Here is a 24508-nt window from a genome sequence, read left to right on the forward strand (position 1 = left end):
CAAATACAATGTGATACGTGACATAATTGTCTTGTAGGGAGAACTGCACTTTACATACCGAAACATGAGTCTCATTAACCTATTCAGACAATGACCTACTTTTCAGCTGATCCGAATTTGCTCGTGTGAATGTGAACATAGACACCACAAACAGCTCTAATTATCCTGAATCCCAAGTCCTTGTTTCAAAAGAAAAATGTATTTATAAAGGAATCTTAATTCTATACTTTAATAACACCGTATTTCTATATTTTATGCCGAGGTTTAGGCAGCAAACCTTAACTAAGGAATCACTGACTGCTCCTGTTTTATGAGGTCGTAAAATGATTGGCAATGCATATGGCTCACCTTTTACACCTGTTATGTATATTTTAGCTTATTTAGTGCAGTTCTGCAACGCACAATGAGATTGATATAATGTCATTTCTAGCGGCAAAGCCTCGTTTCCATGATTTCCAGGTGTCCGTTTGTCAGAGCTCGCTGTGCGACGTGTTTGTTAGAATTAGGAGGAGCGTTGTGTTGCAATATACAAGTGCTTAGACGTTTCATATCATACTGATTAATATTCATGCGTCCAGTTAAATGAGTTTGGCTAAAAATTCTGGACTAGTTATCACACTAAGTTGCTCAGTAGGACGGAACCCAGTACAACGGAAACGAGACTATCTATAATAAGTGTTTTGACTTGCGGGTGCAATTATTCATATTAATTAGCGCTTGTGGTGTTCATACGCACTCTGCCGGATTAAGGACGTTCTACGTCGGGATCACAAGCGTCCTAACACACTTCGCTGAAACGAACATAAACTATTTACCAAGTACAACATACTCAAAACACAGGGTGCTATCTACCCCTTGAGAACGAGCAAGTTTAATTCTGAACTTTACAAAGCAAGAGCGCATCGACCCGGAACGCAGATGAAGACAAACGTGAGAGTCCGTCAGATGTCCTCCATACACCCTCATCCGTAACACACTGTCCATTGACCTACATATACAGGACGACCCAATGGCCTACATTTGCAACACCTCCCAGTGGCCTAACACGGCCCAGTGGCCTACGCTTATAACACACAGCCCAGTTGCTAAACATGGCTCAGTGGCCTTGCCTCTAATGAAACTAAAACCAAGACAAAGCTACTCGTCTCAGTAATGCGTAGACCTCGAGTGACGAAACAGTTCCTTCTACCCACTCTGTAACCTTCTCAGGCCCCACTAAGTAACTGAAGGAATTACGGCAAATTTGATGGAATTGCATCTCAAATGTAAACAAACGCAGTCCACTCGCGAAACAATTGGAGCGATATCGATAGTTTAGCGGTAATCTCAGAAACACAACTAAGGGGGCCTGCTTCTGTCACGTGACTAAACAATCGCGACTTCTCGTGCAACACCTGCATCCACTGTAGTCACCGTACATTTATCCTTGCTAAATTTATTGAATAAGTGTTCGTTTAACTGGTTGTTAGTACTACGTGAGGCGAAAGCACAAGAAATTAAAGCAATACTCTGCGCATGCGCAATGGTTTGTCTTGTTTCTCCTGATTCCTCCTCACTGTGCCCTACCCTTACCATTCACTTTTTTTTTCTCGCCATTGTTTTTGGGACCTGGATGACGAGAAATGATTTTTCCCTTGGATTCCACAGCCCTGAGGTAAGGTCTAACCCTAAACCTAGGGATTGTTTGCCTCTGAAGACGTGCCCGCTTAACCATTAGGATCGTAAAGGATACCTAACCCAACCTCACACTCTAATCCGGAGGATCGTAAAGGGAGCCAAACCCCAATCTCAAACCCTAATGCTCATAAAGGGTTGTTTGCCTCTAAAGAAGAGATCGGGACGTGTATGGTGACAAAAAGCCATGTTATCTGGTACTTCCACAGTTTAGCCGACACACGGGGATATAACATAATTAACAATGAGGTTAAACCAAACACACTCACACCCTCACTCATGTTTGATTTGTCATTTTGTGCGAGTGGAGATCAAACCACGGTAGTGTTTATATATAAATATATAATATCTCCTTTTCTTGTAACTAGGTGACGTCTATGAGTATGATGAATGCCGTGCTCGGAACCAGGAACCACTTGGCATTGGATCCGGAAAGATTTCTGATGGCGCCATGTGGTCGTCCACCAATAACAACAACCGACCAGCAAGCCAAGCACGGCTGAATGACCCAACAGGTAGGAAGACTAAATTCCCTTGTGCTGAATCAGATATATATCTTTAGTTGCTCACAGGCTGATACTCAGACCCAAATCTGCACCTAAGGTAGTGAAAAATCACAAATTGACATTAGGGCATTCCAAACCATGTTAATGTCATAATATTTAATGTGTAGGTTTGATGATGTGGACTTGGAATTTTCTGTGCTATCAGGATCAATAAAACACTTCATAATCTTTTTTTAAATTATTATTAACCCATTCAAAGTTAATATACACTATAAAAGACTTTAAAAGAAAAAAGGAGCGTTAATTTCATTTAAATCCAAATTCATATCTATAGATTGATGTTAAACACCCTTATACCATCACTCAGTGGTTTGTCCGTGCATTGGTTGTGGTAGCTCAGTAGTTAAAGTGTTACCTCGTCAAGCTGAAGACTCGAATCCGATTCCCTAAATGCTAACAATGTGTGAAACTCATTCCTGTTGTTCCCCGATATGAACTTGCTGGATTATTGCTAGAAAGGCCATAAAACCAAATTCAAGCATGATTATATACTGCCCATTGTCATACAGCTGGAATATTGCCGAGTGCTATACTGGATTACAGGAAATGCACTTGCGCGAGTAGAATCCTTGTGAAATCACATGAATGTATCAAGTAATCCAAACTAAATGTTTTGGGCAGGTATGTTTCTTAATCTACACTTAAAAGAGTTGTTCAAAGCAAATTGGTTATCACTTACTTGAGTCATGTCAGAATCTGTTTGTAGGTCAGATTTTAATTACCCTATCTTCGACTCCTTCAGGGGCGTGGACTGCAGGTACCCAGAATGTATATCAGTATCTGGGAGTTGACCTTGGAGCTCGATACTTTGTTACGGCAGTGGCTACTCAAGGTCGTCAGGGAAGTGATGAATACGTCACAGAATACTTTTTAGAATATTCTGATGACAGAAACACATGGAGGAGATATACCAATGAATATGGCATTCCAGAGGTGAGTAACTCCTATCTACTGTAGTAGGATAAGACTAAGTTTTGTCGTCAGCATCCCATGTTGGTTGCAAGAGGAGGCAAGCAGATTACTGTGGTCAATTCCCCATGATAGGATTTTTAATAAAATTGACCTTTACCATCAAATCTAAAAGGCAGTTACAGAATGTGTGGTTAATACATGTCGTTGTATCCATACGGCCCTGTAGCTTAATGTGGTGTTGAACCACAGGCAAACTGTAGCGCAAATGTGGTTGCACAGCATAGAGAAAATGACCAGTCTTCATGTATGCGAGCGAAGCGAGGAAAGGTTGGCAACACACTTCATTCGCTTCGGTTCAAAAAGTAATTTTCGTGTCAAAATATAATATCGCCACCATCAAAGGTACACTCCAAATTCCTGACTAGGTTGTGATTTCATATTTCCAACGCCATATTTAACAATTACTCACGTGAAATATGTTTTATTCAACATTTTAATCGCCACTCGAGGTCCATCAGACCGTTCTTCGCATCCATTACCCCTGCCAGCTTCCGGTTCAAAGCAGTGAAGGAACAAGTTATTATTCCGTATGGGATACATAAAGAGTTACCTCCCATGCTTCATACGCCCACTACGCCAGAAGTGTGTTCATTGTAGAATAAATGTTACAAAAGATCTAACAACAACGTCGACACTTAAGACAAATACATTCCAACAGAATCATGATAAAATTAGGCAATATGGTATTTCTTTATAATTTCTGGTAATTCTGGTTCCTTCACTCCTATTCTCTACGCTGCACAACCCCACTTGCGCTACAGTTTGCCTGTGGTTGAACAACAAACCATAAACAAATCATCATTTATCAGTGTTTCATGCCAAGTATGAGAGAAGTTTTGAAGGGGAAGTCGCCTTGTAATGCCAAGCATTGTATGAAGAGCATTGAAAGACAAACAAATGCATATTAGAAATAAAGGGGTTGTACATGCGTTTGTGACATGTTTTCTTCATGACTTAAGAATATCGTCAAAGTGCTTCATACCTAAAGCTGTTTCATTTGGAAGACAATGAGAATTATTTCGTGTCGTGATTCTCAGAACATCAGATAAGTTACATTGTTGTGCTGTTATGGTAATGATGAAGTATCAAGATAACAGCCCTGCCTAACACCTATACAGGCCTGTAAGGTTCGATCACTGCAGGTTTAACATTGCTTGTTACTTAACAAAAAGTACAACAGGAAGTGGGGCGATGGGGTACCCTAATTGAAGCATTCGCTTATCATGCCAAACACCCGGGTTTGTTTCCCCACATGGGTAAAATATGTGAGGCCCCTTCTGGCGTTACCCGCCGTGATACTGCTGAAATATTTCTAAAAGCGGCGTAAAACTAAACTCACTGACTCAATAAAACAAGGAGTAATAAAGGTGAATTAAACAGACTGCTAGTCCAGTTTATATTATCCTGAAATCATGTCATTACTGAGTGTGTGTACCATTTCAGATGTTTTTGGGAAATGACAATGGCTGGAAGACAGTTCAGAACACCCTCAACTACCCCATCGTAGCCCAGTATATCCGCTTGAACCCGCAGCGCTGGAGTACGTTAATCTCCATGAGATTTGAAGTCTACGGCTGTCCCTTCAGTAAGTACCCTAGACAAAACAGGGATCATGAATATCTGAGTAAGGGATGATGCAGTAGAAGTTCTCAACATCGACAGCACTCCAATTGTGCATACTCTCAATATCAGCACTAGAATTTATTCCCTGTAGAAACTAGTAAATTTATGATCACTTACTGACGCGACCTCATACACCCATTTACCAGGTGTAAATTTAGACTTTCCCTACACAATTTCAATGTCAATTTTTCTAGAAGGCATAAACAAGGAGATACTGGTCTAATGAAATGTGCAAACTGTAAATCGGGTTTTATTTAGGATGAATTTCATGTATTATTAGTTTGCGATAAATATACGGATCTGAGAGAGAGATATCCTCCACATTTTAAATATGTCCATAAAAACAATATGTTCATGGTAAATTTACTAACATCCCCAAATCCTCTTGTTAGACATTCAGTTGCAACCTTGTTAAAACATATATTTATCGCTAAATAGTTATTTTAATTTGTGTTCCCGTGACATTATAAACACATCATATATCAACAGTAAACTGGGCCATAAGCCCGTATATTACCGAATAAAGTGTCTGTCTGTCTGATAAAAGGAGTTTGGATAAGGTTTAGGCCTAAGTAGTTGATGTACACTGGGGAGTGAAGCGTGTCACTTGTGCCGTTATGTATTGACGTGTCATAATGTTTCACTTGCTCACCGATAAGCCTTTTATACCAACATGTTTTGCCAGTTCCAACAAATGCCACTTGAGAGGGCTTCCACTGTAGCTCAAATTATGAGCTCGGTCCTCACTACCAGAAAGACTCCCCCAGAATAATTTTAATGCCTACTGTTGTTATTTGCGGTACAGTGGTAGTGCTTTAAAACGCAAATATTGGTTGTAATTTTCAAATTCATATTCATAATGTTTTGACTTTTTACGGGCGACCTATATTCCAGCGTTGTCTTGACCAAAATAGGAAAGATGTGTTAATCATTAATAATGTTTCCTTGGTTACACCCCAGGCTTCGGTTTTCCATTTAAGCTGCGACGCCATCATAACCTCAGTTTGTCGCCTCTTACGACAAGCATAGTCGCCTTTTGGGTCAAGCGTGCGTTGCTTAAGACCTATTCTTCCCCGCATCTTCACGGGTCAATACTTTTCAAAGCCATTGGCGATTGGGTTTACTAATGGTGAAAATCCGAATTTGATTACCCACATGGGTACACTATGTGTGTGGTGCGAAGCCCATTTTAGGTGTCCCTGTCATGAAACTATGCTCTGTTCAAGTTTGAATCCAACTCACTCATTCTCGCTCTTCTTCCAGACCCATACGTTGCTTCCTTCACCGAAACCAGCTACATGCAGTTCGATCTCAGTCGTAAACCTGTGCACTCTAAGACAGAGACAATAGAGTTCCGCTTCAAGACCAACAAGCCAGACGGCCTGGTTCTCTATGCCAGTGGGAACCAGGGAGATTATATTGTCATAGAGATGAGGAGGCGCAACCTGTACTGCAGGGTAGATCTTGGTGAGATAGTGTTTGCTGAAATCAGGCTTAATCAGGCCTAAAACAACCACGCTCTGCTACCATTTTGTTTTGCTGTGGAATTTACAAAACAAAACAAAATTCCATTTATTCAACCCCAAATTTTATTTCCCCACACTTGTCTGTCCACAATAAACTAACGAGTGTAAGACACCGCACACTGGCAATATCCCACTGAGGTCCGATTATGACCAACTAATTTCTAACAAGTCAACCGTTCAACATCTAACACACAGACGTCATATAATCATTGTCATAACTCCCCTAACCTAACCCTGATACTAATACTTTTTTGCAGAATCACGAACTGTTCTTATATAAGACACATGCATGGAAATCTCGTGCAGAAGTCCTTTCCGCGAAGCGTAGTGCGTTTGCGAGCATAACACACTGTCCAAGAACAAAACATCCACTAACTAAACATGTCCGAATACGCATTCCACGAACCGTTCTTCAGTCCAGAACAGTTAGATTATTGAGGAGAGACAGAAGAGGTTTTATTCCTGAAGTTTGGTGAATACCATTTTGAAACGTAGATGCTTACTTTTATCTATACTCTTTGATCTTCTTTTATTATAACGATCTAGTCATCATTTTCTCAAATCCAGAGAAACTGCATCATACCTTTGGCTTTGTGTGACCATTTGAATTGTCTTTCCAATTAACCCTTTAACTTTTATTTTGTTACTGATAATGTTCAAACATTTATTACTTCTGAATTTTAGCCCTGCTATGAAAGTATAAGGGTCTTGGTTAGTTTCTCGGCTTCATCATACAGAAATCATCAAAACGCTGCACGTTATTCTGTTTGCCATCTCGGATTTAACAGACTGTGTCAGAGTTCGATATCCATATTAAACTGGTGTGATAACTCTCAGAGAAGTACCATCATGCATGTACAAACGGATGTACACATACACATATATCACTAAGTTCAGAAATCTTGATTGTGATGTTAAACCCGTTATTGTTATCTGCACTTTCTGATATACAAGGCGATGATATTTCAGTGTGCTAATAGGCTGGTGAAGAGTTACCAGGTAGAATATCTGAGATGGTCAGGTATAAGAAGTGTATCGACAAGAAGGTACAATGACTATGTATATTTTCATGACTTGATAGTGTGCACTTCCAGGGTCCACTCAAACAAGCCGTGGTCGTACTGAGGTGATCGGAGGCAGTCTCCTTGACGACCACCAGTGGCATGATGTGGTCATCACTCGAGAGAAGAAGAAGTTGAAGGTTGTAGTGGACAGACTGGTCACCGAGGTGGAAACCAACGGGCTCTTCTACAGGCTAGACTTGGATATGTATGTGAGTGGAAGGAGTATGATTAAATGTAAGGTTTTCGACCCCACTTTCTTTGTTACTGGGAATTTAGGATTATTTATGTATAATGTCCTTGGTAGATCCCCAGTCCGATCACCATAGTGATTGTTGAGATCCCCTGAAGGATTACAGTTGTGATTGCAGAGAACTAGCACCATGTACACCACAGAATCAATTTGATAAGAATCCCATCCAAATTTAATGGACAGTTATGCAGCTGCGGAACCAAAAGAAAGTTTTACACGATTTCGATAATGGTTTTAAGTTTTAGATCATATTGTTTAATTTGATTGTAACTTTGTTCGATGCTTCTTTTTTCTATTTATAGTTGTACATAGGCGGGGTCCCTTACTTCAACCAGGATGGGATTGAGGTTAAACATAATTTTGTGGGCTGTGTGGAAAATGTCTATTTCAATGGTGTCAAGTTCTTGGAACATGCTCGAAATGGATCTGCTGAACTTAAAGGGGACGTGGTTGCTTTCAGGTGTGGGGTAAGTGTGCCGACTGTTCACATCTCACAGGGTTGACTTTCAGGGGTAATTTTCACTATTGTCCTGGTATTGCGGTGGTATTTCATGAATTTTAAGAACTGATTCTAATATTAAACGATGTATTGTATTCGAAATGAATGAGGTACTGCAGACAGTGACAAAGTGGGCCATTTTTCTTCTTGTCAAACCAAAGGGAAGTAACTCTGATCTGAAGATAACATATCTGAAAGTTCACTATTAACACTAAGATTCTATATGAATGTCTTTGGGTTTTTGATATTATTTTATCATGACTGTTAAAGCCCACAGGTCATGTAGTGCTGGCTGTTGACAAACTATGAAAAAAGGTTGTAGCTCTGTATTGTTTTGAATTAAACTTTAAGTTTTCGTTTCATTTCTGACAGAGTTCTTCATCAAATCCTGACACATTCCCGACAGCCAGATCGTACCTCGAGCTGTCGGGCCGAGATGCTGGTGAGCCAATCCGAGTTGGCTTTGACTTCCGTATACACGATGAGAATGGCTTGTTGATGCCCCACGATCTTGAAGACGCAGGAAGCGCAGTCAATGTGAGTGATTCAGAGTCGAGGTACCATGACGATCCGGGTAGTATTGATCTCCAGTAGCCCACACTTGTTGTAAGAGGCGACTAAAGAGATTGGGTGGCCATATGTCATCATATCGCAGATGTTTAGAAGTATATTCACGATGTTGATCTCTGAATTGTCTGGGCCAGATTTGATTATTTACAGATCGCCATATAGATGGACTTCTGAGTGTGGTGTTAAGTAACAAACCAGCCAACAAACAGGTCAAGTTAAACTCTGTGTTGGACAATGTTTTAGGTGACGCTGGACAATGATGGCTACGTGGCGTACAGGATGGTGTCACGGACTGGACAGATCATCGAAGATGTTGTCAGAAACAGTAAGTAGAAACTGCTAGAAAGGATGCTTCTGGTTTGATATTCTGGGTTGGAGATTGGTACCATTCAAAGGAAAACGATGTTAGAAATATGGTATAAGCACTATGAGATGAAAATACAGTTGAAGCTGCCAAAGCCGGCATCTGTACAGTCCGGCATAAAAATTCAGTTGCTTGGAAAATGCACATTTATCATCAGCTCTACAATCCGGCACGCTGGATTCGAAACCGGATTCACTATTAGTTTTGATGAGTGCCGATTTAGACAATGCTTGTGCTGTAACAGAATATCACTGTTGGCCATTGCAGCAGTCAAGGGGCCTTGATCCTTTTCTCAGCTGTGATGAAGATATCATGGTTATCATATTCCGAACAGTAATGAAATTAAAACCATTAAAACAGCCTTACTGAATGACGTCTGAATATCTGTGGAATATACAGTGTCAAGTTGCCTCCCTTATGCATGCCAGGATCATAGATATTAAACCAATGATTATCACTGAATATATTAATCTTGACCATAGCTTAGTGGATTTCACCAATGCTACGAGCATGATGACAATATATTATTAACCATCACTAACTATGATTGCATTTTAATTGTAGGGGACATTTTGAGCTTTACGAGAGGTTCCACCGATGACCTGTGGTACACATTTTCCATCTACATTGACACCACCAAGGTCAACTGCACCGTTGACTGCAACGTGAAGGTCTCCAACACGACACTGGATGTTGGAGCTCTTGAGAACTTAATTCGGTTTTATTGAAATCCAATATGACATGTACACAGTAAAAGAAAACCATTGCTCCACACTAGTTTCATCGCCAATTTAAAACACTTGAACGCCCTGATATAAGTGTACATTTGTGATATTCTGAACCCTTGATTCAAGCATAACTCATCTATTTTAGTCCGTGACGTTAGTGCTAGAATGAATATTGCTGAAAGGAGCATAAAACTCACTCACTAAATGTTAGTGATTTCGATTTGTACGTGACATATATAATTACAAAAGGCTGATGATAATTTAATTCCATTACTATTTTATAGTTTATGATAATCTTATTTCAACCAAACGTTTGAACGTTAAGGATTGTTCAGGATTGTTCATAGCAATGACTTCTCCCTTGCAAAACTTTATAATGATGTCTCCCCGCTAGGCGGATTTTCCCTGTAGCCAAGATTGACGGTGTGGTCTACCGAGTTTCAATTGTCTATGAACAATTTTGTGTAAAGACATCAGTCTTTAGGTATTGAGAGTGCTCTCCCCTTCCGGTGTAATTATGGCGGCTACCTTAATACGTGTGTGTCGTGTCGAAAGTCAACAGCGTTCTTGTCTTTCTTGATTATCTCAGACAGATAACTAAACATGGTGTCAAAAGTCTCAGTCCATGTTCTAGAACGCAGACGTATCTCTAAAGTTAACTTTTGAGTTGTGAATAGTGAAGAATAATCGTAACGTGAAGTGGCGCTCCCATGGTTTTGATACTCGCCCGCCATTACGTCTCAAAACCTTCGCACTCTCGAACTCTGTAACAGGCACTCTCTAAACGTTTGTGCTTGATATTGTATGCAGATGTTTTGTGTATGCAATGCCTTGATTGCCTGATAAAACGTATCGTCTGCAAACTTTCAATTTACAGGAAATACAGTAAAACTTCCAAAAGACTGTATTATTGATTGACACAGGATGTAAATTCTCCAAAATGTCAGAAACTAAAAAAAACTTCCGACAGCATCGAGTTGCTCTGCGTCAACTAACTCTCAAAATACACAAAGTTGCCAGTCTTCCACAGTAATGTTCCATTACCTCCTGGGTTAGAAATTCAAGGAAATCTCGGTAGTAACTGGAAAAGATGGAGACAACAATTACAGGATTCGTTTGAAATTGTAGCGAGAACACAAGGACAGGACCAAAAGTATAGACCAGCAACCTGTTTCACGTGTGTGGGTTCTGATGCACATGAGATCTACAATGGTTTACCATTTCCAGATGTGGAATCAAAACATAATATTGACAACGTCTGGAAAAGAAATTAACCGTCCACGAAACAGAAGTAGCACGTGACGGGGATTCTAGTCCAGTCTTTGGCAACAAATATCACAACTGTAGTAAGGTGTCTCACTTTTCTAAACAGTGCAAACACAACCCCAATTCCAAACAAAAGTCGAAACATGTTATACAGCTAAGTGCCATTTCAATTGAAGAAGTAATGACGTTAGATCTAGTGGAATCTGTAAACAGTGTAAAAGAATACAAAGACTAAATCTTCACTCACCTTGAAGTGGATGACTCTCTCAAAACGTTTCAGACTGAGTGTGGGCAACATGTAACGTTATCTCAGTCTAACCTACCTGCGAATACAAAGCTTGAAGACTCCAAGTTACAAGTTACGCATGTGGAACAATACTATCATTCCTGCAGAAGGTTTGACTACTTTGAAACTCATAAAACCTAAGAACCGCGGATTAGAAAATGCAGGGGCCGTTGGCCATTTTGCACATTAGAATGAAAAATGGCCCATTAAAATTTACTATTGATACAAGGGCAATGGCCTATTCTAAATTCAGAAAATGGCTAATAATCCGGAAAATGGTTCATTGTCTAAGTTCTCTTACCCAATCCCTGAAGAACTCTAAATTTTACCAAGTAAGGTATGTGGTTATAGCAGACCCTCAAACATGGTTCATCGGTTTTCTCAGTGCTCAAGATATGGAGTTTCTCAAAGTCATGTAAGAGCTATTCTCCAGACCACAGTGATAGGAGACTTTGTTTCAAAGGCAGACATTCTCGAAAATTACCAAGATCTCTTCGACGATACAACTATAGGACTCCTGGAAGGGGAACAGAAACTAGAAATTGATCCTCCAGTGAAGCAAGCGTTTAAAGATGAACGTCATAATATCTAACAGGAGGGTGACACCCAGCAAGTTGATTCTCATGATGCACCGGGTGGGTATCAGCCTGTTTCATTTTATTATGATACAGACCTGGGGCAGTTTCGCTGACACAGTTTTAGTCGGAGTCCATTTCGAGTGCCTTGACGTAAAAGAAAACAGCTATCAGAGAAGATACACAACTATCAATATACAACCGCGTACACCTCATAGTGAGTGGGTGAATTTAGTTTTGCGCAGCAGTTAGTAATACTAGTATTCAAGCAATATCACGGCGGGGAACACCAGAAGTGGGCGTCACATATTGTTCCCATGTGGGGATTTGAACACGATTCTTCGGTGTGCCGAGCGAACTCTTCAACCACTAGGATAACCCGCCACCCCGCATACATCTCATGGTACCAAGAACGTCATTGGCTTGTTCTTGTTTTGTTTTCTGTTTAGGTTTTTGTTCTTCTCAGGCATAGTGTTGATATTCTGGACTAAATAAATCGAGAGCTCGCCCTTATGAATTCCAAGTGGTTTCTGTTTGACGATTTGAAACTCATCAGCAAGAGACATTACTGACAATTGGTTTAATCGCCATGATTAGAGTGTTGAAAACTGCGTCGTCATCGCAAAGTGTACATCGTGATAGAATAAGCTATACTGGATAGGGAAGGTTTTTTGTCACTCATTATTCTCGGGCATTATTCTTTTACGTATTAAAGGGGCGCCAAACTCTAATCAAAATTAGGTTCTCAAGATAAAAATTACTTTATCATTTTAGCACATCTATTTCAGTGCATCACTGAATGTACGCTTAACATCAAGTGGTGGATGACAGCAAATATACTTAAACTTAATGACACCAAAACAGAAGCAGTTTTACTAGTACAAACCAACAACTTAGCAGGATCAAAGCCGACTTCCTTACACTTTCCGCAGACGTCAGTTTCTCTGACATTGTTAAGGATTTGGATGTCCACGTCGACTCCTCCTTGACCCTGGATGCTCATGTAAATAGTTAGATCAGGACCTGCATTTTTCACCTGAGATTCATTGGCAACACTCGGCAATACCGGACAACTGCTGCAGCCCAAGCCCTCGTTCGAGCTCTTGCTACATCGTGGCTTGACTACTGCATTCTTTCAGACAGGCCTCGGTTTTAACCTCCTTGATCAAATGATCCAAAACACTTCCGCCCGCACCATCAGCAAGACTTCTAAACGTTCCCATATACAACACTCGTGTTGAAAGAACTTCAGAGACTATCGGTTAGGGCCAGAATCGACTTTAAGATCCTGTGTCTGACATACAAGTACCTCCGTGGTTTGGCTCGTTCCTATTTTGTCTGAATAACTACATCCGTATGTCCCCGCAAGCGGCTTGCAGTCACGTACACCAAATCTACGGGATATCCCATACTACAAACTGATATCCTTTGGATACCGATCGTTCTCTTACTTTGCACCTGTGCTTTGGAGCTCCCTCCCTTCTGCCATCAAAAGCTCTGACACAAGTGACAGTCCAAACGTAAAACCCACCTTTCCTCAGCACATTACTTTTAATTTCAGTTGTAAATAGTCCAGTGTAAATATTCTCTAGAACTTACCTAGAAAAGTACCTTGACCCGTGAAGGGCCCGGAGTAGAATGTGTCTTCAGCAACCCATGCTTGCTGTAAAAGGCGACAATGCTTGTCGTAAGAGGCGATTAACAGGTTCGGGTGGTCAGGCTCTCTGACTTGGTTGACACATGTCATCGGTTCCCAATTGTGCAGATCGATGCTCATGTTGTTGATCACTGGATTGTCTGGTCCAGACACGATTATTTACAGACCGACCCCATAAAGCTGGAGTATTGCTGAGTGCGGCCTAAAGACTAAACTCACTCACTCATTGAACGTACCTTAGTGTGTGGAACAAGCGCACCATAAATATGCAGTTATTACAATTATCATCAAATGACGAATTATAAATATCATTTTAGCAGTGAAGGTATTTATGTAGGGTAGAAAGGAAGATTTATATTTGTATTTTATTTGGGCGTGTTTTTCAATCATATAAACGTGTGAGTGACACTTTTGGTCACGCGTCTGGCGCTGGGGTGATTAGGGGTTAAATGTGAGGGTAGAGAGGAAGATTTATATTTGTATTTTATTTTGGGCCTGTTTTTCAATTATATAAATGGGTGGGTGACACTTTTGGTCACGCATTTTTCCCTGGGGTGATAAGAGGTTAAATGGGAATAAATCATGGGTTAGTGTTGCCTGTGATGTTGATATTTTACTAACGCTTCATTCTGATAATAATACCTCGGCATATTCCGTAAAATCATCGACAACACTCGTCCATTTCCGTACACAGCGGCTTACATTCGTGCCATTCAGGCAAGCCGGGTGGCGTTAGGGGTCACGGATAGAGGCGAATAATTACGAGTGCCTGATCTGTCCCGGAATAACACGTTTTATTACGGGACAAGCCGAATAGCGATGAGAGAACGCGAATGGAGACAAGTATAGGTCAACAAATGAGTGGATGACTTGTGACTCACGGATTCAATACGCGTGGGCATTGGGACGAGGAATGGCTGAACCTATCTACTTGTGGTAATTGACATTTAGGCTAGTGTTTTTGAGGGATGAAGAAATAAGTATTCATTGGAGAGGGGGGGGGGGGGGGGGAGAAAGAAGCATGCCTTCCCATTTGGCCACACAGCTAACTGACTTACCTAAACCGTTATGTTACCCGGGAAACTGGTCATTATTGGATAGTGTGTCGATGGTTACGACTTATGTCTGAATGCAATATACAGGTATTGCTTTGTTTTCAAAGTTGTGATAACGGTGCTTTCGTTTAGCCGATTTGATGAAACTAAAACGATGTTTATCTTCAACAATAAAAAACAATTTCTCAAAGCACTAAGCAGTTAAGCTGACAAATTATTTCAGGTACAAGCGTTTTTCAAAAGGTTAATCTTAAAGTATGTTGTTTGTAATTATGGATATTAAGAGGTAGCACACCCTGTATTACGCGCCGTTGGTGATGTGATTGTTACAGAAATTCTGGATCGAGTGTTAGTGAATACAACAGATTGTTATGGGAATTTGATAAGCATGTGTGTTACAAATTTGTCTTCCGTTAGTGGTAAGTATTACTGTTTCGCCTTATTAAGTGATGTGTTCAGATTCACAGTTAATCATTACATGAGAAATGATACATGAAAAATGATACATGAATATAAAATTTTAAAGGCGCAAGGAAAACACTGTAACCTTTCAAATTAATACCTCCTAAATCTTTTTAGCAAAGCGACAATTATGTTCTATTAAAATAATCTCAATTAAAGTTGTACACACTTTGATTTGCAAATATCAATGATAAGTCAAACATAAATTAAATACTGCAAGTGGTTAATGCGTTAATACATGTTTTCTGAGAGAGGGGTGACACAACGGACTGTTACTTGACATGTTTTAGGGTTGTTGCTGAGCAAGAACATTTTCCAACGGATTGTTATGAGATATTTGACTGGTTTAACTATACTGATGAGGTTTATCATCATCAGGACATGTTTTTCTACAGCGAAATGCGACATCGGTGTCATAGATGTGAAAAAGGAGGAAAACTTTGGCTTCAAATCAGTAATGAGTCAAAAACTGGTTGATGTCATTCATAGCAAGATGTGTAGACAACCTTCAAAACGTGCAAAGGGATAACACCACCAAAACTGAAAGCAATATGTAAGATGGTAGTCATCAAATAAAAAAACCAGATTTTAAACATCATCTTTACTCATAATATATACCACAAAGATATGAAAATGAAGGTCTCAGGGCTCCATTTCATTATATTGTTTGCTTTTTTTTCAGTAAAATATGTCCATTTCAGAGACTAGTTGTTAGTCTACGATAACGTGTCAACTAAGTGAGCGAACCGAACCTCGTGATCCCGTTCAGTCACGCTTTTCTCACAAGGAGTCGTATCCCCATGTAGTGAGTGAATGAGTTTAGTTTTACGCTACACTCAGCAATATTCCAGCTATATGGCGGCGGTCTGTACATAATCCAGTCTGGACCAGACAATCCAGTGATCAACAACATGAGCATCGATCTGCGCAAATGGGAACCGATGACATGTGTCAACCAAGTCAGCGAGCCCGACACGCACGGCTGCCTTTTATGGCAAGCATGGGTTGCTGAAGGCCTATTCTATACCGGGACCTTCACGGGTCCCACCACGTAGTGAATACCCCATATACGTCGACCGAGCTCATGATGACAGTCACTTGATTTTCTGGTCCATTATTTACAGACCGGGATGACACAACATTATGGATGATCAGCTACTTTACTTCAACAGTAGCGACGTCTCGGTGTGGATCCTTATACCGTTTTCGAGCTTGAAACGACAAACTTAACTTGAAAACGGCATAAGAACATATACACCAAACTATCGATGTGGCTAAAATACAGAAGTTGGTCATGCATAAAGTTGTGTCGTCCCTATACTAGCACCCTCTAGAATGCCACTCAAACAAATACTGACACACCGCCATCATAGAGTTGGAAAAGTATATAATGTGGCGTTAAACAACGAACTCACAAACAAACATATATGAAGTCACCGATACTATGAAGCATAAAACGAATAGAAGTTGAAGCTGTGTCGCAGGTGATTGAGAGTTGTTAGCATTTGGACACTATCTATCACGGATTTCCCTATTCGATGGTTTTTCATTACTTTTCAACTGACATACGCAGAACGTGTAAAAAATAGCCTCTGGCCAAATTCCGGTTTGGTCATGTGTGCATCGATAGTGTAATTACAATCTAAATAAAAGCTTTATGAAGATTAATTATGGGTGACAACTATGCATGGCTGAGTACTTACATCCATTTGCCCATGCGTTTCAGTAATTGATGACCAGCTTTGGTTTGCAAATGCATAAAAAATCTCGTGTTTATTTAGTTGTTAGAAGGGGATGCACAGGAATTCAGAACGGTTTGGGGGAGTTGTGTCAGTACAAAAGCTTTTCACATTCAGTGAGCTATTCATTTAGCTTATCCGTATCTTTGTTTCATAATGAATTGAGATCATTTGCACTCGGCATAAAACGGTGTGTTTGTTTTGATTTCCCTTTGAAAAATCGTGTATTGGCTCATGGGTAGCCAACTGTCTTAGGCGTTGCAAATACTTTGCAGAGTGAAATCCTGCAATAAACCTCACTCACTCACCATACAAATATTCCAATGATTTATTCATGTACTGAACTCATGCTGCTTTAAAATATTTGTGTAAGACGTTTACCAAATAACGTTTGTTGATACATGTATATACGATTTTCCTGTCACGTACATGTATAAAACAGGATTTCTTATCGTAGATTTTCCCAATTGCTGTGCCAACCCCCCAACCCCCCCCCCCCCCCCCCCCCCCCCCCCCCCAAACATATCTTAAGCACAATTTGTAGTTGTGCGTGAAGTGATTTTGTCAACACAATTTGTAGTGGTACGTCAACTGATTGTAAACTTACCTAGGTACTGTCTCCCTTTTCAGAATTTCCTCCAATGGAACGACACCTTAATATCACGTGACCAGAAGACAGGTATAGGCGTTTGAACATGAGGATTCGCCTATAAACAATGCTTCTTAAGTGGAAATATACACTGCCCTTAGTGGCACTATGTGTCCATATAACAGTATCGGAACGATCACGTAAGTTATTGGATCACCAGTGATGTTGACTATTCCTTGATTTGATTTCTTACCTGGCAGGTGATGTCGCACCTGTAATGACCGACATTCCAAAATGGCGGATTAGCTCTATTTACTCCGATGCAACATCTATTAACAACGTTTGGAAGTAATCTAGACACTGAGGGCATTTTAGCTCTTATGGGTCGTGATTTCTGTTGTCATTAGCTTGGTTATTTTCTGATATTTTATGTCTAAACGTGCCTTGTGACGGATATGCATCTGCATATTTGTCGTGTTACTCAGCATGATTGTCGGGTCAAGCGAATCCCGGAAATGAAGCGCCAACTCCAAAACGCCGTGATGAAAAGAGTTTTAATCTTTTATTGTATCGCTGTATAATTTAGTAATATACGTAGTATTCAGTATCATATATAACCCATTCTACTGCCTGATTTATATTTCAATGTCAAGCGTAGACATCGAGTTTCACAGTCGGTCAGATGTCAAGAATGATTTATGACTGTCGTACAGTTGTCATGTAGTTGTACTGGAATTAGGTATTATGCATGTTGGTTGTGTGAGTGAACTTTGGGTTATGCATGGCTCCTACTATTACACAACTCTTAAGGATTTATCATGTGAGAAAAACACAATTCGTTAATTCAGAGTAATGTCATCAACAGATCATGAAACACAGATTATTTAAAATCAGTGGAAAGTGATGAAAAATATAATATTATACAGACATTTTGTCTTGAATAAAATTTTATTAAATCAAAGTGCTTAATTTTCAACTTACGTAGACAGTTTTAATGCTCATGATAAGAGTTTGAAGTTGGTTCGTCATTGCCCTTAACAAAGATACCTAAATACCTTTCATGTCTTCAACAGCCCCTGCTTCTTATTAGACTTCTGAAACAAGATCAGGTGGTCAGGTTCCCTGACTTGGTTGGCATTCATCATGACATCCCAGTTGGGTAGATCAATCCACATACTGTTGATCACTGGATTGTCTGGTCCAGGCTGAAATATTTACACGCTTGTAGTCACTCACTCATGTTCCATTACAGCCATCTTTGATTTGTCATTTTCAAGGGTTCAAATTCTTTTTAACACACCCCACCCCCCTCCACTTGCCAAAGGGCAAGTCACTTCAAGAAAGTAACTTATCCTGACCAATTTTCCACTTGCCCAGATTTTATGACATAATGTTTGATGTTAATGTTTACTGGACTGATTATCAAAGAACGATAAATATCAAAGAACAATAGCTCTAAATTACTATTATTATGGCTATTAAGTGTAATAGCTATATTATGAGCAGATATGAAATGAAATCAAAGTTTATTTGCAGTTTGAAACCATAAGAGGAAATTATCTAGAAGTCCACAGACAAGTATGATACCATTATTTGAGTCTTAAATTTTGATTGCCCAAAATGAAAGCTGACTTGTTTTGGGCATCGGGCAATAGGATTTTTGAACCCCTGATTTTGTGTGAGTTGAGATCTAACCATTGAAGTATTTATAATGTTCGCTTGTCTGGTTACTAGGTGATGTCTATGAGTATGATGAATGCCGTGCTGAGTACCAGAAACCACTTGGCATTGGCTCCGGAAAGATTTCTGATGGCGCCATGTGGTCGTCCACCAATAACAACAAACGACCAGCAAGCCACGCACGGCTGAATGACCCAACAGGTAGGAAGACTAAATTCCCCTGTGCTGAATCAGAGATACGTCTTTAGTTGCTCAGAGGCTGATACTGAGACCCAAGTCTTCACCAAAGATAGTGAAAAAACATGTATTGACATTAGAGTATGCCAAACCATGTTAATATCATGACATTTAATGTGATGGTTTGATGATGTGGACTTGGAATTTTCTGTACTATCAGGATCATAGTTACATTTAAATCCCAATTTTATCATATCCATGGTTTTATGCTGAACACCCTGATATAGTGAGAACATCAGTCAGTGGATTGTCTGGTCCAGAGACCCGTGAAGGTCTCGGGGTAGAATAGGCCCTCAGCAACTCATGCTTGCCATGAAAGGCGACTCTGCTTGTCACAAGAGGCAGCTAACAGGATCGGATGGTCAGACTCACTGACTTGGTTGACACATGTCATCAGTTCCCAATTGTGCAGATCGGTGCTCATGTTGTTGATCACTGGATTGTCTGGTCCAGACTCGATTATTTACAGACCGCCACCATATAGGTGGAATATTGCTGAGTGCGGCGTAAAACTAAACACACTCACTCATTCGTTTTGGTCCACACTTGATTTACAATGATTATGCACTGGGGGTTTTTGCTCATCATGCAGACGACCTGGGTTTGATTCAGCACATGAATACAATGTGTGAAACCTATTTCAGTCGTTCCCTGCTGTGAAATTGCTGGAATATTGCTAAAAGTGGCATAAAACCAAACTCATTCTCTGATTAGTCACTGACCATATACGGTATAGCTGGAATATTGCCAAGTGCAGTTTTGGACTACATGAAGTGTACATGCACTAGTAGAATCTGTTTCATTCCTGAAAACTAGGATTAGGCAGAAATACATCAAATAATTGAAACTAAATGCTGTTGGTGGGTATTTTTCTAAATTCATAAGTAAAAGGGTTGTTCAAAGCAAATTGGTTATAGCACATACATGTTTCATGTCAAAATCTGCTTGTAGGTCAGATTTTAATTACCCTATCTTCGACTGTTTCAGGGGCATGGACTGCAGGTACCCAGAATGCGTATCAGTACCTGGGGGTTGACCTTGGAGCTCGATACTTTGTTACGGCAGTGGCTACTCAAGGTCGTCAGGGAAGTGATGAATTCGTCACAGAATACTTTTTAGAATATTCTGATGATAGAAACACATGGAGGAGATATACCAATGAATATGGCATTCCAGAGGTGAGTAACTCCTATCCACTGTAGTAGTAGTAGTAGTAGTAGTAGTAGTAGTAGTAGTAGTAGTAGTAGTAGTAGTAGTAGTTTGGTTGTCAGCATCCCATGTTTGTTGCGAGAGGAGGCAAGCAGATTACTGTGGTCAATCCCCTATGAAAGGATTTTTAATAAAATTGACCTCTACCATCAAATCTAAAAGGCAGTTACAGAATGTGTGGTCAATACATGTCACTGCATCCATACAGCCCTGTAGCTTAATGTGGTGTTGAACCACAGGCAAACTGTAGTGCATTCCAGAGGTGAGTAACTCCTATCCACTGTAGTAGTATAATGTGGTGTTGAACCACAGGCAAACTGTAGTGCATTCCAGAGGTGAGTAACTCCTATCCACTGTAGTGCATTCCAGAGGTGAGTAACTCCTATCCACTGTAGTGCATTCCAGAGGTGAGTAACTCCTATCCACTGTAGTGCATTCCAGAGGTGAGTAACTCCAATGCTGTGCTGAACAACAAATCATTGCAGCCATGATACAGTGTATTACCACCCGTGAAGGTCCCGTGGTAGAATAGATCTTCAGCAACCCATGCTTGCTGTGAAACCCGTGAAGGTCCCGGGGTAGAATAGACCTTCAGCAAACCATGCTTGCTGGGAGACCCGTGAAGGTCCAGGGTAGAATAGACCTTCAGCAAACCATGCTTGCTGGGAGACCCGTGAAGGTCTGGGGTAGAATAGGCCTTCAGCAAACCATGCTTGCTGGGAGACCCGTGAAGGTCCAGGGTAGAATAGACCTTCAGCAACCCATGCTTGCCCATAAAAGGCAACTGTGCTTGTCACAAGAGGCTACTAACGGGATCAGGTGGTCAGGCTCACTGACTTGGTTGACACATGTCATTGGTTCCCTATTGCGCAGATCGATGCTCCTGTTGTTGATCACTGGATTGTCTGTCACAGGCTTGATTATTTACATACCGCCGCCATAAAGTTGGAATGTTGCTGAGTGCAGCGTAAAACTAAACTCACTCACAGTTTTTAGTTTTTCATGCCAAGAATGAGAGGGGTTTTGAAGGGGGAGTAAACTTGTACTTCCAAGCATTGTATGAAAAAAAATGGGAAGAGGGAAGACAAACACATGCTTACTGCAGACATGGGGCTCGTTTATGCGTTGGTGACATGCTTTGTTCAAGATTGGTCTTTACACTTTAAATATATGTATTGGTATAATACACATGGTCACTTTATTGACAGCATCATATGGTACATTATATATCAGTCACTGGATTGTATGGTCCAAAGTCAGTCATTGAGACGGACCACTTTACATATAGTAATAGTAGTATATGTTTTTTATTTAGCGTGTGAGTGATTCACAGGTAAAATTGTCTTATACCTCTGTTAAATTGCTTATATTGTTGTGCTATTTTGATAATGATGAAGGATCAAGATAACAACCCTGCCTAACACCTACACAGGCTTGTAAGATTCAATCATTGCAGTTTTAACATTGCCTGCCACTTAATGGTAGGGTAGCCTAGTCAAAGCATTCAGGCCAAAGACCCAGGTTAGATTCCCCTCATGTTTGATTCTCATTTCTGATCTTAAAACTCCACTCACGACAACAGGAAGTAATAAAGGTGAATTGAATAGACTGCTAGTTCAGTTCAAGTAATCATGGAATCATGTCATTACTGAGTGAGTATGTTCCATTTCAGATGTTTGTGGGTAATGACAATGGGTGGCAGATAGTCCAGAACACCCTCCATTATCCCATTGTAGCCCAATACATCCGCTTCAACCCTCAGCGATGGAGTATGTTCATCTCGATGAGATTTGAAGTCTATGGCTGCCTTTTCAGTAAGTACCCTAGACAAAACAGAGATCATGAATATTTCAGGCGATATGTATGTGAAATTGTTTGCTCAGTCCTCATTATCAGAATGGCACCCCACCCCAAATATTTTTGGTACCCACTGGTTGTATTCAGTATTCAGTAGTAATGTTTTAAAGCATAGGGCCTTTTTCTATAAGTCGATCGTAACCCGTGAAGGTCCCGGGGTAGAATAGGCCTTCAGCAACCCATAAATGGCGACTACACTTGTTATAAGAGGCGACTAACAGAATCGGGTGGATCGTCTGGACCAGACTCAGTTATTTATAGACCACTGCCATATAGCTGGAATATTGCTGTTTTGGGCGTAAAACTCAACTCACTCACTCACTTACTCAAGCCCAGGCCAATACTTGATGCCATTTCAGCTGTGCATGAGAAGAAACCTTTCAAATTCTAGTTAAAATTTTCAAATTCATATTGTTATATCTTGTGGCCTGTATTGAAGTGATGCCTTGTCCAATAAAGGAAAGCTGTGTTAATTATTAATATCCTTTTCTTCCTTTCTTTTGGTTTCATCAATATCTGAAACGTGACTCATACATCACCTCTGGCTTTTCCATGAACAAATAAGCTGCCACAACCTGATATCTTTGTACTGTTCAGGGTGTTGTGGTATCGCCAAGTGGCTAAAGCATTTGTCCGCAATACCAAAAGCCTGTGTTTAGTGACCCACATGGGTACACATTTCTGATCTTACTGGAATGTTGCTGTAAGCGAAGTAAGAATGTGCCCACTGTTCAAAATTGACTCCAACTCACTCATTCTTGCTCTTTTTTTTCAGCCCCATACGTTGCTTCCTTCACCGACACCAGCTACATGCAGTTCGACCTCAGTCGTAAACCTGTGCCATCTGAAACAGACACCCTAGAACTCCGCTTCAAGACCAACAAGCCAGATGGAGTTGTCTTCTATGCCAGTGGGAACCAGGGAGATTATATTGTCATAGAAATGAGGAGGGGCTACCTTTACTTCAGGATAGATCTTGGTGAGTGCTCGTGGAAATCAGGCTATCTGAACAGTTAGATTAGACAGTCCAGTCATCATTTGCTTTGATTCAGAGAAACTGTAATTACGGGGTTCAAACATACATTTTGAAAAGCCACTTGCCACAGGGCAAGAAAGTAACTTGTCCTGACTAATTTTCCACTTGCCCTGATTTTATGACACAATGCATGATGTTAATGTTTACTGGACTATTTATTGAAGAGTGATAATTTCGCTCTCTACTAGCTCTAATTTATTATTATTGCACACTTTCATAGCTTCATTATGAACAGATATGAAATAAAATCTAAGATTATTTGCAGTTTGAAACCATAAGTGGAAATTATCTAGTCGTCCACGAACAAGTACAATACCATTGTTTGATTGCCTGAAATGAAAACTGACTTATCATGGGTGTCAGGAATTGTAAAATCTGGGCCTGTAACTTTTTTGTGTGCTTTATGTGGACTGTCTTTGAAATTAACCCAGTTAACTTTTATTTTGTTACTGATAATGTTGGACCTTTTACTTCTTCTGAATTTTACGTCTTGCTATGAGAGTAGAAGGGTGGTGTTAAGAGTCTCGGCTTCATCATGCAAAAGTCATGAAAAGGCAACACATGTTATTGTCCCCTGCCGCAACGGGGGACTGTAGTCTGAAGTCTGTCCATCTGTACCTACGTCCCGTATCTTTTTAAGGCAATATCGCACCAACTGTTGCACCCAATGTCTTCAAATTTGGTGACAGCCTACTTTGGCGGATTATGGAGACATTAGTTGATTTGGCGGACTTTGATCTTATTCTCAAAATGACCATAACACTTTGTCCAATAATTTCACTTATTTTAGCACAATATTCCATAAAGCGTTGCAACCAATGTCCAATTTTGTTGACAGCCTAGACTGGGTGATTATCCAGACACCAGTCATTTCACTCATCTTGTGTGTGAGCCAAAAGTGAAGAGTAGTGAATATGTTATAAATATTTCAGTCTTCTTTAGCGATGGGGGACATTGCCATGTTAGTTGCAAACACTTGTTCTGGTGTTTGGCAGTTGGTGTTGTAACACCCTAGTCTGTGCTC

The 24508-nt window shown here is 40.3% G+C and overlaps 1 protein-coding gene across 1 annotated transcript in view; it reads left to right on the forward strand.

Moving 5' to 3' along the window:
- Nucleotides 1–17524: 17524 nt before the first annotated feature.
- LOC137297811 (neurexin-4-like) overlaps nt 17525–24508 on the forward strand; it is a 31184-nt gene continuing 24200 nt past the window's right edge. Inside the window, exons 1-5 of the mRNA XM_067829763.1 lie at nt 17525–17665; nt 19200–19346; nt 20370–20560; nt 22264–22405; nt 23224–23427. Of these exons, the coding sequence (XP_067685864.1) occupies nt 17593–17665; nt 19200–19346; nt 20370–20560; nt 22264–22405; nt 23224–23427 (757 nt within the window). The 5' untranslated portion in view covers nt 17525–17592. The remainder of the gene's footprint in view (nt 17666–19199; nt 19347–20369; nt 20561–22263; nt 22406–23223; nt 23428–24508) is intronic.

Source organism: Haliotis asinina, chromosome 10 (assembly GCF_037392515.1).
Source record: "Haliotis asinina isolate JCU_RB_2024 chromosome 10, JCU_Hal_asi_v2, whole genome shotgun sequence".
NCBI classification, from domain to species: Eukaryota; Metazoa; Mollusca; class Gastropoda; order Lepetellida; family Haliotidae; genus Haliotis; species Haliotis asinina.